Source organism: Salmo trutta, chromosome 21, assembly GCF_901001165.1.
Source record: "Salmo trutta chromosome 21, fSalTru1.1, whole genome shotgun sequence".
Lineage (NCBI taxonomy): Eukaryota > Metazoa > Chordata > Actinopteri > Salmoniformes > Salmonidae > Salmo > Salmo trutta.
Window position 1 is genome coordinate 17,469,980 of NC_042977.1, and position 19,085 is coordinate 17,489,064.

Below are 19,085 nucleotides of genomic sequence, written 5' to 3' on the forward strand. Positions count from 1 at the left end.
TACACTTTTGAAACTCAGGTTACTTTCCCCACTGCAAAATCTGGACCCCTACAAATCAGCCGGGCCAGACAATCTGGACCCTTTCTTTCTAAAATGATCTACCAAAATTGTTGCAACCCCTATTACTAGCCTGTTCAATCTCTCTTTCATGTCATCTGAGATTCCCAAAGATTGGAATGCAGCTGCTGTCATCCCCCTCTTCAAAGGGGGGGGACACTCTTGACCCAAACTGCTACAGACCTATATCTATCCTACCCTGCCTTTCTAAGGTCTTCGAAAGCCAAGTCAACAAACAGATTACCGACCATTTCGAATCCCACCGCACCTTCTCCGCTATGCAATCCGGTTTCAGAGCTGGTCATGGGTGCACCTCAGCCACGCTCAAGGTCCTAAACGATATCGTAACCGCCATCGATAAGAAACAATACTGTGCAGCCGAATTCATTGACCTGGCCAAGGCTTTCGACACTGTCAATCACCACATCCTCATCAGCAGACTCAATAGCCTTGGTTTCTCAAATGAATTCCTCGCCTGGTTCACCAACTACTTCTCTGATAGAGTTCAATGTGTCAAATCGGAGGGCCTGTTGTCCGGGCCTCTGGTAGTCTCTATGGGGGTGCCACAGGGTTCAATTCTTGGGCCAACTCTTTTCTCTGTATACATCAATGATGTCCCTCTTGCTGCTGGTGAGTCTCTGATCCACCTCTACGCAGACGACACCATTCTGTATACTTCTGGCCCTTCTTTGGATACTGTGTTAACAACCCTCCAGACAAGCTTCAATGCCATACAACTCTCCTTCCGTGGCCTCCAACTGCTCTTAAATACAAATAAAACTAAATGCATGCTCTTCAACCGATCGTTGCCTGCACCTGCCCGCCCGTGCAGCATCACTACTCTGGACGGTTCTGACTTAGAATATGTGGACAACTACAAATACCTAGGTGTCTGGTTAGACTGTAAACTCTCCTTCCAGACTCACATCAAACATCTCCAATCCAAAGTTAAATCTAGAATTGGCTTCCTATTTCGCAACAAAGCATTCTTCACTCATGCTGCCAAACATACCCTCGTAAAACTGACCATCCTACCGATCCTCGACGATGTAATTTACAAAATAGCCTCCAATACCCTACTCAATAAACTGGACGCAGTCTATCACAGTGCCATCCGTTTTGTCACCAAAGCCCCATATACTGCCCACCACTGCGACCTGTACGCTCTCGTTGGCTGGCCCTCGCTTCATACTCGTCGCCAAACCTACAGGCTCCAGGTCATCTACAAGACCCTGCTAGGTAAAGTTCCCCCTTATCTCCGCTCACTGGTCACCATAACAGCACCCGCCTGTAGCACGCGCTCCAGCAGGTATATCTCTCTGGTCACCCCCAAAGCCAATTCCTCCTTTGGCCGTCTCTCCTTCCAGTTCTCTGCTGCCAATGTCTGGAACGAACTACAAAAATCTCTGAAACTGGAAACACTTATCTCCCTCACTCGCTTTAAGCACCAGCTGTCAGAGCAGCTCACAGATCACTGCACCTGTACATAGCACATCTATAATTTAGCCCAAACAACTACCTCTTCCCCTACTGTATTTATTTATTTATTTAGCTCCTTTGCACCCCATTATTTATATTTCTACTTTGCACTTTCTTCCAATACAAATCTACCATTCCAGTGTTTTACTTGCTATATTGTATTTACTTTGCCACCATGGCCTTTTTTGCCTTTACCTCCCTTATCTCACCTCATTTGCTCACATTGTATATATACTTATTTTTCTACTGTATTATTGACTGTGTTTGTTTTACTCCATGTGTAACTCTGTTGTATGTGTCGAACTGCTTTGCTTTATCTTGGCCAGGTCGCAATTGTAAATGAGAACTTGTTTTCAACTTGCCTACCTGGTTAAATAAAGGTGAAAAATAAAAAACATCATAAATATACTTAAATGCATATAATTTTGCCCCATAAACATTTAATTGAAACACTGTAGAATTCCATTCATTCCTATGGAACACTTCTTCTAGGGAGTGTGAATATGACTGAGTGGTTGCTTCAAAGCCTCTCATTGACCAATACATAACATTAGCAATCCAGGGTTTATATACATTATTGGATAGTGCTCTCTCTGAATATTAATAGCTTAGATTTGACATACTTCTTCCGCACTCTACTCATTTTACACCGTTTAAGCTAGAAACGCCGTTCAAAGGTCAAAACGTGCAGAACGGTCTCGCTCGAGTTTACAACTTTTTGATATCTGTTATACTTTTTACGTTATTAAACTTTTCGTCATTTGTTTTTGCCCAAATACGCTAACGTAATATTTCTCACGATTCTAAGGCTCCCCATTGTATCATCATCAGTTCCAACTGACATTTTCTAAGGTATGAAATCTTCCTCTACTTCTCCGCTTGTCGAATCCGCAATCGGAACCGGAGTCGTGCGTGCCAATGTGAAACTGGAGCCGTTTTAGTAACCCATCGCCTGTCTCTTTCTAGCTGCTGTTAATCATGTCAGAAGCTAGCAGATGTATTATTTTCCAGACAACTACTGTTTTGACCACTAACCCAACAATTAGACAAAAATATTTCGGAATGAAATCTTCCTCTACTTCTCTGCTTGTCAAATCCTAAAAACGGTTTAGAAATCGTGTGTACCAATCTCTTTGCAGAGCAAATTTTCTAAACAGCTCTCTGTGTTGTTATTGAGATTCCAAAACAGAACCGTTGCTAGGACACACTGACACTGAGGGCCAAAATGATGAGAGAGAAGTGACCACAACCTCACAACATCTAGTATCCACAACCATACAATTACATACCACACAACTGCTTACCATGTCTAGTGACCACAACCACATTCCACAACCTCTGATCACACATTTAACTATTGACCATATCTGCACAACTAATGAACCACAACTTCTGACCACATCTAGGGACCGCAACCACACAACTCCTGACCTCAACCACATAACTTCTAACCGCAACCACACAACTGCTTACCACATCTAGTGACCACAACCACACAACTTCTGACAACCACACAACTATTGACCACAACCACTGACAACAACCACACTTCTGACCATATCTAGGGACCACAACCACACTTCTGACCATATCTAGGGACCACAACCACACTTCTGACATCTAGGGACCACAACTATTGAACCACATAACTACTGACCACTACTTCTGACCAAATCTACTGACTGTCGATGGGAATTTAAAATCATTTCACAATTTGAATAATCAAAAGTGCAACTTTTTAATTTTCTTTCATTACAACAAAAAAAACTTTTAAAGAGCTTTAGCAAGCCCCACAACTTTACTTGTAAAGTGACCATCTCACCCATTGAAGTTGCACCATTTTCACAAAGCAAGCCAACCTACAAAGCTTGCTGACATGATTGAGTAACAATGCAAACAATAAGGCCCTGGCTATCGCTTCCACTGTTAAAAAAAAAAGAATGCTTTAAAATCCATTGTATTTCAGAAAAGGTATTAATGGGATGCTATGTAGAATGCCTCTAGCCAAGTAATAATGATACTTCAGCATTTCAAGTAGGCTTACCCTACTACCTAGTCTCCTGAGCTCGTCGCAATTCTTGTTCTTTTGAGTTGATCGGGGCGTACTACCCATCTATTTGGCATCCAGGTCAATTTTGCATTTAAAGATACTGTAGCTTTAGCTGTGTACTCCAATACAAAAGTTGCAAACATTTAAAAACCTTTAATAAAGTGACAAACATCTGTACATTAAGTTATACAAAGTAAAGTGATAAACATGAAAATAAACTGATAAAAATCATTCATACATCTATGGTTCAATTTTAAGTTCTGTCCCCTCAATCATAATACAGTAGCTTTATATACACAAAAGGCACAAAGTGAACACATTTCCTCACTGTACACAACATTTTATTACCGTATTGCACCCAACATGTGTAACTGGATCAAAACAATGTTTATTCAAAACAGATGGACCAAATTTAAAACTTGTCATATCTGATTTTTTGGACAAGGAAAGGTATTGATAGCTGTTGACTAAATGCAACTGACAGCTCTACACTAATCTAGTTACAGTTACAGTAGTTTTGAGCTATCGAGCATGAACACAGAGTGTTACTCTGTCTGTATAGACATAAGCTCTAAAGCAAAGGCTGAAGAGCATAGGCACCGGTAGATAAGTGAGGAAATACAAAGGTGAGCAAAGGTGAGGAAACAATTATAAAGTGCATAAAACTGTCTTCTTAGCACAGCCGAAAACTGTTGTTCTGATTAAAGAAGCAATAGAACGGGCCTTCTTTAGACTAGTTGAGTATCTGGAGCATCAGCATTTTTGGGTTCGATTACAGGCTCAAAATGGCCAGAACCAAAGACCTTTCTTCTGACTCGTCAGTCTATTCTTGTTCTGAGAAATTAAGGCTATTCCATGCGAGAAATTGCCAAGGAACTGAAGATCTTGTACAACGCTGTGAACTACTCCCTTTACAGAACATCGCAAACTGTAACTAGAATAGAAAGGAACGGGGGTCAGAGGTGGATGAGGGGAGGTGGGTTGAGTTTTAGAGGACCTGGTAGTCTTTTCCTGATTGAGGGGCCTGAGGTGTTTCTGTGACATTCTGAGGGTAGTGGACAATGGAGCCAAGTACACCTGCAGGGAGGAAAAAGAAAAACACAATTTAGGAAGATGTAAAACACACCTGAGACATACACACACAGCTAACTCCTGATGTTTACCTCAGCAGACACTACGCCAAACACCGTAAACACTTGAGAGATGAGACAACAGTAACACAAGAACAAACAGCAGCATTGTGGTAGGAGACATGCCGATGAGTTTTAACCACACAGCGATACAGCAGAGTGTGGTTCAAGAGTCTTTCATTTTCTCCCTGGTGGTAGAGTGTCGATTATTCTGCATTACGGTTCTTCTAAAGCAGACTATTTGGCCATTCCCATGAGGTCACTGCTTTAGGCAACAATTGCAAGTCTGTTGTAGCCTGGCTGACGCCACTCATGTGGTACACATCGAGGGAGAGCTATGACCTACTGGTCCGGACAGGAGTCCATTTTCTGGTGCAATTTTCACCCAGAAATTGATTGAGCTTTGATTGGCTCTCTCAAACATTTTTTTTCCCCCTGGGGGGATTAAGACCTCTCGTTATTTAGATTTGTGGCGGCCGGGGGTTGTACATGTGGGTATTTGAGTGAGAAAGACAGAGGCGAGCCAACCAGGTAAAAGCACAGCCCACTTCATTTATCGGCGCATTGTCCCGAAAACATCAAACAGCCTCTCAAGTCAGGAGGACTTCGAGTTTGGTGTCAACCAGACTAAGTCTGTTGTGCAATATACATAGAGTACTTGCAAATATACATCACTCGTGTTAAAAGGCACAAGTGACAGACCTACAACTGGGACACAATCAGTATTTACCAAAACAGCTGTTCACAATGTTGCTCAACATGTTTGAATGGCAGCTTTCTAAATGTAGGAATGTCCAGGAAGCATGGAATCTACATAAATCACTGTCAACATACGCATTGACACCAAACCCTGTGATCATGAATACTACCCTCGGCCCTAGGAGTCACACATTTCACAAAAAGTGAACTACCTGTGTTAGACAAACATACACACCAATGAGAGAAGCACACAGAAAGTCAGTAGCATCAGAAGATAAGGACAATGTTGCCCAGTCATGTTTACAAGGTGTGGTTTAGGAGACAGCAGTTCCCAGTCAACATACTAAACCATCTGTTAATATTGAATGTTCCATACTCCTGTTAACCAAGAAACCGATGGGTGTCAATGAGATGGATGTGAAAATATTTTACCTCCAGGGTGTCCTGAAACTCTGGGATCTGAAGAAAGAGAAACAAGACACATTTTCTATTGGCTCTGTTGTAGACTAGCTACATATCGTCATGGGAAATATAACTTTCAGAACTGTACAATAACGCTACGAATCGAGATGCAAAAGGAAAATATAGAATTGTATATAGAGCTTCTAAAAATGTCATTGCATGCAGTAAACTTTCTACATAGCTGACACACTGATCTAAATCTGTCATTTAAATAGAGATCATGAAAGCTATTCAGTAAATATCCCAGACTGGGCAGCAAGAGAACAACCAGTATGATATAAACTCAGCAAAAAAAGAAACGTCCCCTCACTGTCAACTGCGTTGATTTTCAGCAAACTTATGTTCATACAAATATTTACTGAGGCGTAAACTGAACAAGTTCCACAGACATGTGACTAACATAAATGGAATAATGTGTCCCTGAACAAAGGGGAGGGTCAAAATCAAAAGTGACAGTCAGTATCTGGTGTGGCCACCAGCTGCATTAAGTACTGCAGTGCATCTCCTCCTCATGGACTGCACCAGATTTGCCAGTTCTTGCTGTGAGATGTTACCCCACTCTTCCACCAAGGCACCTGCAAGTTCCCAGACATTTCTGGGGGGGAAATGGCCCTAGTGTAACTGTGTAGGTTCCGTCCCTCTCTTCGCCCCAACCCGGGCTCAAACCAGGGACCCTTGCACACATCAACAACTGACACCCCACGAAGCATCGTTACCCATCGCGCCACAAAAGCCGCGGCCCTTGCAACATAAGGGGAAACCCTACTTCAAGTCTCAGAGCAAGTGACGTCACCGATTGAAATGCTATTAGCGCGCACCACCGCTAACTAACTAGCCATTTCACATCGGTTACACTAGCCCTCACACTCCAATCCAATAGGTCCCAGACGTGCTCAATGGGATTGAGATCCGGGCTCTTCGCTGGCCATGGCAGAACACTGACATTCCTTTCTTTGCAGGAAATCATGCACAGAACGAGGAGTATGGCTGGTAGCATTATCATGCTGGAGGGTCCTGACAGGGTGAGCCTGCAGGAAGGGTACCACATGAGGGAGGAGGATGTCTTCCCTGCAACGCACAGCGTTGAGATTGCCTGCAATAACAACAAACTCAGTCCGATGATGCTGTTACACACCGCCCCAGACCATGACGGACCCTCCACCTCAATCCCGCTCCAGAGTACAGGCCTCAGTGTAATTTAAATATGCTCTCTCTAATTCTCTTTCTTTCTCTCGGAGGACCTGAGCCCTAGGACCATGCCTCGGGACTACCTGGCATGATGACTCCTTGCTGTCCCCAGTCCACCTGGCCATGCTGCTGCTCCAGTTTCAACTGTTCTGCCTGCGGCTACGGAACCCTGACCTGTTCACCGGACGTGCTTGTTGCACCCTCGACAACTACAATGATTATTATTATTTGACCATGCTGGTCATTTATGAACATTTTAACATCTTGACCATGTTCTGTTATAATATCCACCCGGCACAGCCAGAAGAGGACTGGCCACCCCTCATAGCCTGGTTCCTCTCTAGGTTTCTTCCTAGGTTTTTGGCCTTTCTAGGGAGTTTTTCCTAGGGAGTTTTTCCTAGCCACCGTGCCTCTTTCACATGCATTGCTTGCTGTTTGGGGTTTTAGGCTGGGTTTCTGTACAGCACTTTGAGATTTCAGCTGATATACGAAGGGCTATATAAATAAATTTGATTTGATTTGATTTAATGCTCATTCCTTCAACGATAAATGCGAATCCGACCATCCCCCCTGCTGAGACAAAACAGCGACTCGTCAGTGAAGAGCACTTTTTGCCAGTCCTGTCTGGTCCAGCGACGGTGGGTTTGTGCTCATAGGCAACGTTGTTGCCGGTGATGTCTGGTGAGGACATGCCTTACAGCAGACCTACAAGCCCTCAGTCCAGCCTCTCTCAGCCTATTGCAGACAGTCTGAGAACTGATGGAGGGATTGTGCGTTCCTGGTGTAACTCGGGCAGTTGTTGTTGCCATCCTGTACCTGTCCCGCAGGTGTGATGTTCGGATGTACCAATCCTGTGCAGATGTTGTTACACATGGTCTGCCACTGCGAGGACGATCAGCTGTCCGTGCTGTCTCCCAATAGCGCTGTCTTAGACGTCTCACAGTACGGACATTGCAATTTATTGCCCTGGTCACATCTGCAGTCCTCATGCCTCCTTGCAGCATGCCTAAGGCACGTTCACGCAGATGAGCAGGGACCCTGGGTATCTTTCTTTTGGTGTTTTTCAGAGTCCGTAGAAAGGCCTCTTTAGTGTCCTAAGTTTCCATAACTGTGACCTTAATTGCCTACTGTCTGTAAGCTGTGTCTTAACGACCTTTCCACAGGTGCATGTTCATTAATTGTTTATGGTTCATTGAACAAGCATGGGAAACGGTGTTTAAACCCTTTACAATGAAGATCTGTGAAGTTATTTGGATTTTTACTAATTATCTTGGGTCCTGAAAAAGGGACGTTTCTTTTTTTGCTGAGTTTAGAATAGAATGAACTTTAATATCCCGGAGGGGGAAATTGTCTTCGACATACAGTACTGCTGCATACAAAATATGCTTTATAATGTCCCTCACCTTGTCGATTAGCGATGAGGAAGCTTGCAATAACCACGGCAACAAAGGCCAGGCTTGCAAGCAGTGGAGCCAGGACAGTCAACAGGGACATCTCTGCTGAAACATACAACAGGAATTCACCTGCATGACCTACTGTACTTCATTACTAGTTAAACAAGTGACTAAAGAAAAGGAACATTCTGTTGCTCGTGGCGTGTAGGCTGACGGTGTTGTTACACCTTTTATTAAACCTGACACAAGCTTGACATACACACACGCTGTACACACACGCTGTACATAAAACAGATGCACGCATGCATACACACTTGCCTTCTAATCTATACAATGCTCGTTCAGTGTACACTAAGCAGTGGTACCTCTATTGGTGGTGGGCTCGGAATGTGTGAGCTCCTTCATCAGTTCGGTACAGCTCTCATGGAGTTGCATCCTCTCCCTCCTCGTGCGCTCAGTGTCCCAGTCCCAAAGCTGTTTGAGTGCGAGGGCCTGTGGTACCTCAGCTGTCCAGGTGTCTGTGGATTGGTCCAGAGTCAGGAAGTAATTCCCGTTGACAAGGAGCTGGTCGGTCAAATGCACCACTCGAAATCCATTCAGTTTGCATTCACGCACACGCAGGTACTGGTAAGTAGGATTTTCTGGACAGTGAAGGAAAAAGGGAAAGGAATGGTAAAGGATGATTTCTGGACAGTGAAGGAAAAAGGGAAAGGATGAATGTATCCTTTATACTAATATATATATATAATATAATATAAATATATATAAATATATAAATAATTGTATTCCTTGTCAGTCAAGGAGGTAGATTTGTCCTGCCCTATCTCAGGTAACTGCTATTGTGCCCTTGAGCAAGGCACCTGTACAGAGGGAAATGTAGTTTTATACTGGATATTCAGTGAATATTCAGTAACCTCGTCAATAGCTATTGAAGCAAGCAAGCCATGACTATGAAGATGGTATTTTGTTAATCAGGGGTGGATGGAGAACAATCCACACTTAAAAATAGATTTAGGATTTCAAAATCGCTCTTACATGACTATATGATATAGAATTTTGTTATCAATGTTCATAAACTTCAATTAATCTACTCAGTCTGCAACCCAGAGTTTGTAAAGTTCTGGTTAAATGTAACAGACAGAATTCCCAGCTTACAATAGTCAAATCAATGTTTATTCACGAGGGCACTCTGAAGTCCATTATACAAAGACATCCATTTTATAGTTCACTCCTTACTTACGCACATACATCCACACAAACACTAAGGAGAGTTATCTTCTTCCCCAGAACTCTCACCACTGTATATCACTACCCAGCCGACAGTTCCATTCCTCTGAGATTAGGGAAACCTTGAGGGGCACTCCCTCTCAAATCATAAACTCTCAGAGTTCTAGCAAGATCGGCTCAAACGCAGTTTAATGGTTCTCTGTGTTTTCTTAAACACACACACATTCCTCTCTTTCCCAGTCCAACCTAGTTAGACTTAAGTTTAACATTTTAATTATTCATTATACATGCTACATAAACTATATCACTAATAGTTAGGTTTCAGGGTAGAATTATTTAATCATTATCTTTAAAACAAATTATTTTATCACTATAACAATTATATATTCTGAGTCAGGGGAGGCAGACAAATCCACTGTTGATGTATTTATTTTTAATTTAGATATTTCTTCCTTTCAATCTTCAATAGCTCTTACACACACACCCCCCCCCTAAAAAAAAAAAAATCTGGATTTTGTCCATCCATCCCTGATTCAAAGTATATAATTGTAATAGTCATGGCACGCTCGTGTAAGAGCTATTGAAGACCGAAACCCCCTCCCCCAAAAAACACTACATTTCGACAACAAAAAAGCTGTGCATTTGTCCATCCTCCCTCGATTCAGAATATATAATTTTCATAGTTATGGCACGCTTTGTGTATGAGCAAATGAAGATAGAAATCCGAAATCAAATATATTTTTTCTTCAGAAATGTTTTTCTCCATCCACCACTGATTCAGAATATACCATGTTCATAGTCATGGCATGCTTTGGTTCAATATTGATGCGAGAATATCAGAATATTTTGTAATTGATCAAACCACTTGAATTATATTTTTGACGATTTCCAATGAACAAGCTAGCTATCGAAAAGTTTCAGCGTGTTTAGTTTAGTTAGCTTGCTAACGTCTTCATAGCTAGCAGCATGGAATAAGGACAAAACCAAACTGTTGCTGAGATAATGGATGTTGAAACTTCCAAGGAGAAAAGAGGCATTGTTGAAACACACTCATATGCTTGTAGTGTAAAAAAAAAAAGGGAGGGGGTGAATGTGATTCATACGCATGCATATACACACACACACACACACACACACGTGAAAGTGTTATTGGTTGTGATTTCATGATTTTCATCATGTGATAATTTAGGGGTTTTCCACTTTTTTTTAAACGCCACTCCTGAATAAGAAACAATGTAATTCATTGTTCAACCAAGGAGCAACTTCCAAAGAAGCTGAGAAGTGAACCATCAATGAGCCAACTACAGGACAACATCGTCCGCATCTGTCACGTCCTGACCAGCAGAGGGCATATTGCTTAGTCTAGGTCAGGATGTGGCAGGTGGTTTGTGTTTGTTTAATGTTGATGATTGGGACTTCCAATTGAAGGCAGGTGTGTATAGTTGCCTTTGATTGGAAGTCCTATATAGGTGTGTGTGTTTGTCTTTGGGGTTGTGGGGGAATTGTTTGTGTGCACTGCGTTGGTTTGAGCCTGCTACACTGTTACCATTGTAAGTACTGTTTATTGTTTTTTTTGTTCAAGTGGATGCCTTACATGTTTCCTTTAATAAACATGAGTGTCCACAATCCCGCTGCGCCTTGGTCCTTCTCTCTTAAATACGACATATTCGCCGAAGAGTACAACATATTCTGTGACAGCATCCTCACAGCTAAAATCAAAGAGAGCGCAGATCACATCATGAATTTGGTGAAAATCAACACTATCAGTATCGTTAACCTGAAGAAATCGATTGATTTCAGTGCTGAGGAAGTAAAAACTCTGAAGCAGCAGAACGCATCATTGAACATTCAGGTTGCAAAGCAGGAGAAGAAACTCCCTGAAATGGAGTCAAAGGTAAACGAGAATGACCGGTATAGTCGGGAGATGGAATCTTAGAATTTATGGAATAGAATAATCTGACGAGAACATCAAAAGCAAGAATGAAGGACATTTTCAGGGCCAATAGTCCCAGAGGAGTGAAATGTTGTTGCAGGTTCTCTGGATGTAGTGCACCGCCTGCGTAGGCTGAGAGATGGGGAAAACAACCAGCCAACACGACTAGTGATCATGAGATTCATCTCCAGGACAGCGAGGGATATGACATGGAAAAGTGCAAAGGAAAATGACTATATAATGAAGAACAACCTGCATATTTATTTAAAAGGCAACTTTAAGGGTCATATATTGAGTCATGAAGCAGATAATACAGGGATATGGATTATACTATTAGTAGATGTCAACCACCTTCAACTCAATGTTGTAAATACTTCTGCTTCCAATAACAAGTCAAGTAACTGTATTCTATTTAGTAAAATGATGTCTACATTTCCATTGGGATGGAGATTTTAATACAGTATTACATGATAATCTAGATAGATGGCCTCCTAAGGATATCAATTCTGTTTGTGAGATAAGGAATATATGCCTAAGGTTAGGTGTTCTAGATATTTGGAGACATAAGAAACCCAGATAAGATTATGTTTACATGAAGTACCGAAGATTTATCTATACAATCCTGTATTGATTTCTGCCTGATATCTGAAGATATGGCTTTAAAGGTTGATAAAAATCGATGGTTCAATAGAGACTAACAGACCACAAAGGGATCTCAATAAAGATAAATATGCATGGTTTGTCAACAACAAAAAAGTTAGCAAAGGTTACTGGAAAATGAACAAGACTTTATACTTGAGAATTAAGTATTTAAGAAGGAAGTAGGCGGAATTATTGATAAATACTGGAATTGTGCCTGTGTTATGAATACGTTTGGAAGTTACTGGGAGCTAATGAAATTTGATTTAAGGCTTTTGGCTATTTCAATGGGGAAAGAAATTGCTTGTGCCAAGAGAGAAAAAATATGACATCATAAAGGGAATAATGGATTATACAAAAAAAAAAACTGAACTAACTAATCAGGAATTACTGGAGCTATCATCATTGCAAATGCAGTTAGACTCTATCTACGAGGAAAAGGCCCGGGGAGCGTTTGTAAGATAAAGACGAAAATGGATGGGAGAGAAATACAAAATATTTATTTAATTTAGAAAAAAGGGCAGGCGAAAAGATTTCCATATGTAAATTAATGATTAATAATACTCCCAATGAAAATCCAAAAGAAATCTCTCAGCATGTTGCCCAGTTTTATCAGAATCTGTATACATCAGCCCAGTCAACTTCCAATATGGATCTTTCTTAGACAATGTAGCAAACATTGCTAAGAAGATAGATAATGATTTCAGGGATTTTTGTGATGAGTTATCTGAAATTGAGTTAAGGCTTTTAATACAAATACAGTCTTAAGGACAATAGGTCCCCTGGAAATTATGGTTTAATAAGCGAGTTTTATAAAGCATTCAATGATAAATTGATTCCTTTCATTCTTGCTATGTTCCAAGAATCAATAGAAAAAGGGGAGTTACCGGCTTCGTTAAAGCAAGGTGTAATTACTTTGATTCCCAGACCTAATAAGGTTAGTCTTTATATAGACAACTGGAGACCCATTAGCCTGTTGAATAATGGGAAATTATTTGCCCTTGTATTTGCTAAGAGGTTGAAACAAGGCTTGCATCATATAATTGATGAAGAACAATCTGGTTTTATGCACGGTCGACACATTAGTAATAACATCAGGTTGATCTTAGATATGATTGACTATAATGACCTCATCATTGATGATAGTTTTCTTATGTTTGTTGATTTTTAGAAAGCTTTTGACACTGTAGAACATGAGTTTATGTTCAAAGCAATGTTTTTTGGGGGTTTGGTGACTTTTTTTTGAAAGCAGTCCAAACTTTATATAGTGGTTGTACTAGCTCTGTGAAATTAGCTCGCGGGAGATCCCAAATATTTGATATTGGCCGTGGCATTAGGCAGAGCTGCCCAATTAGTCCATTTTTATTGGTTACTCAATGATGGCTCTTCATATCAAGAAAGGCCATTTTCAAGTTGTTTCAGCACTTGGTAATGAATTTAATCTATGTCATCTGGCTGATGATACCACCATATTTTTAAGAGACAGGAATGAGGTTTCTAAAGCAGTTTCCTGCATTGAAGACTTTTCCTTAGTTTCGTGTTTGAAAATTAATATCAATAAGTCAGTCTTATTGCCACTCAAGGATTGTGTTTTACAGGACGTATATGGTATCTTATCTTGGAATTTTTATATGCAAAGATGAAAAACAAAGGAGTGAATTAATCTTTAACCGCATTATTGAGAAAAACAAAGAAGAAATTGAACCTCTGGTTGCTGAGAGATTTCGTTATACCGTCGGGTTTTATTGTCTAAAGCTGAAGGGTTATCCAGATCGGTTTATGTCTTATCACTTGAATTATCCCCTAAAATTGTAAAGGACTTAGATAAGAATCTTTATAATTGTATTTGAAGGAACAAGCCTCACTATCTACGGAAAGATACGCTCACTAATACCCAAGAACAAGGAGGTCTTGAGGTTTCAGATTTCAATACTCTAAATAATACTTTTAAAATACAATTGGATTCTGAAGTATATTAAGAACCAGAACAGTATTTGGAATGTCTTCCCTAAGTATTTATTTGACTCTGTTGGTGGTTTAGAATTTTTGCTTCGATGTAATTTTGATGTTGATAAAATCCCAGTAAAATTGGCCAAATTCCATAAGTGTCACATCCTGACCAGTATAGAGAATATTTTGTTATTGTAGTTTGGTCAGGACGTGGCAGAGGGTAGTTGATTTATGTAATACAGGGTTTTTTGGTCACTGGTCTATGTTTGTGTTTCTATGTGTATATTCTAGGGTAGTTTTTCTATGTGTAGGTTGGGTGCTGGACTCTCAGTTGGAGGCAGGCGTTTCTAGTTGCCTCTGATTGGGAGTCCTATAAATAGGTGTGTGTTTTGTTTGTCACTTGTGGGTAGTTGTTTGATAGCACTGCTTTTGTTGAGTCTGCTTCTCTGTTCCTGTCGTTAGTTTATTGTTTTTCCGTGGTGTTCTCATTGTTATAATAAATATGTTGAGCACACAACCCGCTGCGCCTTGGTCCCATTCTCTCTTCAACGACAGCCGTGACAATAAGCAGGCAATTTTAGCTTGGATGTTTGTGTTTAAACACATTTTTTCCCGTCACAGAAACTTTATATGGAACAAAGAAATATGATTTCAAAATAAGTCTCTTTTTTTCCATAACTGATTTGAGAATAAAATGATTTTGGTTGGTCAGTTACTGAATGAGGATGGATATCTATTCTCATATGGGGAATTTCTTGAGAAGTTTAACATTTCAATAACCCCGAAAGAATATGCAATTGTTTTTGATGCGACTCCAAGGGGGGGGGTGGGTGTTTGTATCTCTTTTAAAAATTGCTCTAAGGTTGATGTAAGTAACATAGATTTACATGAAAATATATTCATTGGCAATATTAACATCAAAGATAAATGTAGTAATAAACAGAGTAGGAATATTGTTTGTGGTACTACAATTCCCTCAGCAAGATTCTTTTTGTCAAATATCTATGGTGATTTACAAATGGGGGAAAGCATGGAAAATTGCTAAAAAATATTGCATCAGTAACAAGGTAAAGGATGTTTAATTTAAAATGTTACATATAATTTATCTTGTGAAACATGTTTTGGAAAGATTCAAGCTGAATATTGACTATAAATGTGATTTCTGTGGAATGGAGAAGGAGACCATTTTGCATTAGTTTTTTTTACCTGTATTTTTATAGCATAATGTTTTGGATTGACATACAGAATTTTGTTACAAAACAATAGGATCGTTTGTACTATTTAATGGTTTTGATATAATGATTTATTTCAGAAATTCTGACGTAGATAAAGATGTAGTATATTTAATATAACTGCTAATAATACTTGGTAAATGTCATATTCAAATGCAAATGGTCTAATTCAAAACCTAACTTTTTTCACTTTATAAATGAATTTAACAATATGACACTACTTTAACTAAAATGAAACACAAAAAGGCAATTAAAACTTGTATTATTAATGAATATGATTTGTTTGTTTAGGATTCCTGCCAATGTAAATAGTTTGTATGTATGCTTGTTTGCATGTGACAATTCCTCTTTTGTTTGTTGACATTTGTTAATAAATTAAAATAAATAAAGAATATCCACCGAATATCCAATATACAACACATTTTACGGTGGCAACTGTGCTCTCGAAATGTTTGCTGTGTGTTTGTGTACTTATTAGTGTGTTGCAGTATGTTCAGGCATGCATTAGGCCTACTTGTTATGGTGTTGGTGACATTTTCTTCTATCTCGAACGCCTGTTGAAAAGACTCGCTGTCGTTGCCCAGCAGTACAGCACGGAGAATGCCACTGACGTATTTCCCGCAGCTGGAGAGAGGTGCTCCGTTGACCAAGACCTGCTCGACGGTCTCCATCTCGCCGACCACTCCCGACCGCTGGAACAGAATGACCGTGTCTGCAACAAAACACATCAACAAATCTAATTTTGTTTGTTCTTAATAGCCTAATATTCATAACACAATGGTGTAGAATGTTGTGCGTAAAATGAACAAATTGTACATGGCAATGGGAATGAAAAAAGTAAGCAATGGATAAACTTACCAATTGGAAGACCCCAATTTAACTTGAAAAACAGAATGAATGTAAGTGGAAGTCGCATCTTTGCACTATGTGAGAAATGGCTTTGGAAATTATGTACTGTAGTCTAAAATAACCTCCAAGACGTAAACCAATTGTAATAGATTATATATCAATAGAAAGGACACGTTCGTGTTCTCCTTTCCAATATCAAACAGGTAGAATGATAAATAGATGAAGGGCAAAGCGGTTATTAGTGCGTAGTCTCTAGATTTGTTGCTATAAGTAGTCCGTCCTTATGTTGTCTTTTAAATGCGTAGCTAGCCTACTAAGATTTTCAGTAGTGTTGATGTGATTGGCTGGTGGTAGGCGGTTCCGTTAGGGGAGGAGCTTGCAACTGCAACAACCTGTACTGCCCTGCCAAGCAAAAGAGCAGTAACTGTGCATCTGGTCCATGTTTTCAGTAACTGCAAAAAGTTAAGGTGAAACCAAGGAAAAAGGCAGTAACTGCCATCACACATCAGTAACTGCCTTTTACCTTGGTTTCACTGAGCTTTGTGCTGCAGGGTCTACGGTTGACCTTGGTATTATTTATTGTTCTTCGCTGATACAAGTATGAAACTATATGACACTGACAGCCGCATACAAAAACATATTAACACAAGTTTGTGTTAAAAACAATCATCATGGAAACGTATTCCAGTGGGTGTACCAAGCAAGAAGGCAGTAACTGCCATCTAGGGACAAAGGTCATGTCAGAGGTCAGGGTCAATATGAATAAAAAATAACCTTATAGTAAGACAACAGATAACCATATCTCCAATGATCTGCCTACAATTCATTTGGCTGGACAATAAAAACACTTTGAAGTCATTTTTCTCAGTTTCACTTTATGAGCAGTTACTGCTCTTTTGCTTGGCAAGGCGGTGCTGGCTACATAACACAATCCTTTTCAGATTAAAAGGACAGCTACCTCATAGGAGTGAGGCCTAGGGACAATCAGATAGACAAACAGACATATACATATTCCAATTACAGTTATAAATGACCCTGAAATGTTTTCCTCTTGTAACTTGTTTTTAGTTAGTTTTGAGATAATCTAGATACTGTAGGTTATAGAAAGTACATTTTGACATCCAGTTGGTGTCTAAAAGTGGAATAGTGGAAAATTTTCTAACAAATGTCTCTAATTTGAATGATGAGAAATGTGCATATTTATTAAGTAACCATAGCTCCTCTTAGGCTACTAACAGTACAGAATAGTTTGTTTCTGGATGTTCTTGTCATTGTTACCAGATATTAGACATACGACAGCAAAGGACTATGAATGCTATGTATGTATATTTCTCTGTTACAGAGGTGGATGTTTTCAAACATCCGGACTCTATGAGTACAAACAACATTAGAGAAGAGAGGAGATGTGTAGAGTTCAGTCTATCTGTGTCTGACTCAGATGAACACAACAAGGAAGATAGTGTCTGTGACTTCCTCTATCAAACCACCACAGTGGCTACAGTTTGTGTGTGTGTGTGTGTGTGTGTGTGTGTGTGTGTGTGTGTGTGCGCGCGCACGGATGTTCTTGTGGTTGTTACCAGATATTAGTCAGATATTGTTACCAGATAGCATTCATACCCCTGTCCTGCCAAATGCCTAAGTCCATATACATGATGTATCTTTCTCTGTTCCAGAGGGGGATGTTTTCAAACAGCATGACTCTATGGATACAAACAGAACTAGAGCACAAGTGAGATGTGTAGAGTCCAGTCTGCCTGTGTCTGACTAATTGGGTCAACAAGAATGAAAAAGGAGGACACGCATTTTTTATATACAGTGGGGGAAAAAAGTATTTGATCCCCTGCTGATTTTGTACGTTTGCCCACTTACAAAGAAATGATCAGTCATTTAATAGTAGGTTTATTTGAACAGTGAGAGACAGAATAACAACAACAAAAAATCCAGAAAAACAGATGTCAAAAATTTTATAAAATGATTTGCATTTTAATGAGGGAAATAAGTATTTGACCCCTCTGCAAAACATGACTTAGTACTTGGTGGCAAAACCCTTGTTGGCAATCACAGAGGTCAGACGTTTCTTGTAGTTGGCCACCAGGTTTGCACACATCTCAGGAGGGATTTTGTCCCACTCCTCTTTGCAGATCTTCTCCAAGTCATTAAGGTTTCGAGGCTGACATTTGGCAACTCGAACGTTCAGCTCCCTCCACAGATTTTCTATGGGATTAAGGTCTGGAGACTGGCTAGGCCACTCCAGGACCTTAATGTGCTTCTTCTTGAGCCACTCCTTTGTTGCCTTGGCCGTGTGTTTTTGGTCATTTTCATGCTGGAATACCCATCCACGACCCATTTTCAATGCCCTGGCTGAGGGAAGGAGGTTCTCACCCAAGATTTGACGGTACATGGCCCCGTCCATCGTCCCTTTGATGCGGTGAAGTTGTCCTGTCCCCTTAGCAGAAAAACACCCCCAAGGCATAATGTTTCCACCTCCATGTTTGACGGTGGAGATGGTGTTCTTGGGGTCATAGGCAGCATTCCTCCTCCTCCAAACACGGCGAGTTGAATTGAGGTCAAAGAGTTCCATTTTGGTCTCATCTGACCACAACACTTTCACCAGTTGTCCTCTGAGTCATTCAGATGTTCATTGGCAGACTTCAGACGGGCCTGTATATGTATTCTTGAGCAGGGGGACCTTGTGGGCGCTACAGGATTTCAGTCCTTCACGGCGTAGTGTGTTACCAATTGTTTTCTTGGTGACAATGGTCCCATCTGCCTTGAGATCATTGACAAGATCCTCCC

General features: G+C 40.3%; 1 protein-coding gene across 2 annotated transcripts; it reads right to left on the bottom strand.

Annotated features, from left to right (window-relative positions):
* Window positions 1-3,724: 3,724 nt before the first annotated feature.
* On the bottom strand, window positions 3,725-18,113 carry si:dkeyp-13a3.10 (uncharacterized). 2 transcript variants are annotated; one of them, XM_029704588.1, is made up of 6 exons: window positions 16,299-18,113; window positions 15,955-16,152; window positions 8,825-9,100; window positions 8,469-8,564; window positions 5,848-5,874; window positions 3,725-4,663 (listed from the first exon to the last, which is right to left on the bottom strand). In XM_029704588.1, exons 1-6 carry the CDS (start codon window positions 16,354-16,356, stop codon window positions 4,575-4,577), a joined length of 744 nt encoding a protein of 247 aa, XP_029560448.1. In that variant the 5' UTR covers window positions 16,357-18,113; the 3' UTR covers window positions 3,725-4,574. The 2 variants fall into 2 exon arrangements, with proteins under 2 accessions (XP_029560448.1, XP_029560449.1); XM_029704589.1 differs by having other exon boundaries at window positions 8,469-8,561; window positions 16,299-18,111.
* Between the last annotated feature and the right edge of the window lie 972 nt (window positions 18,114-19,085).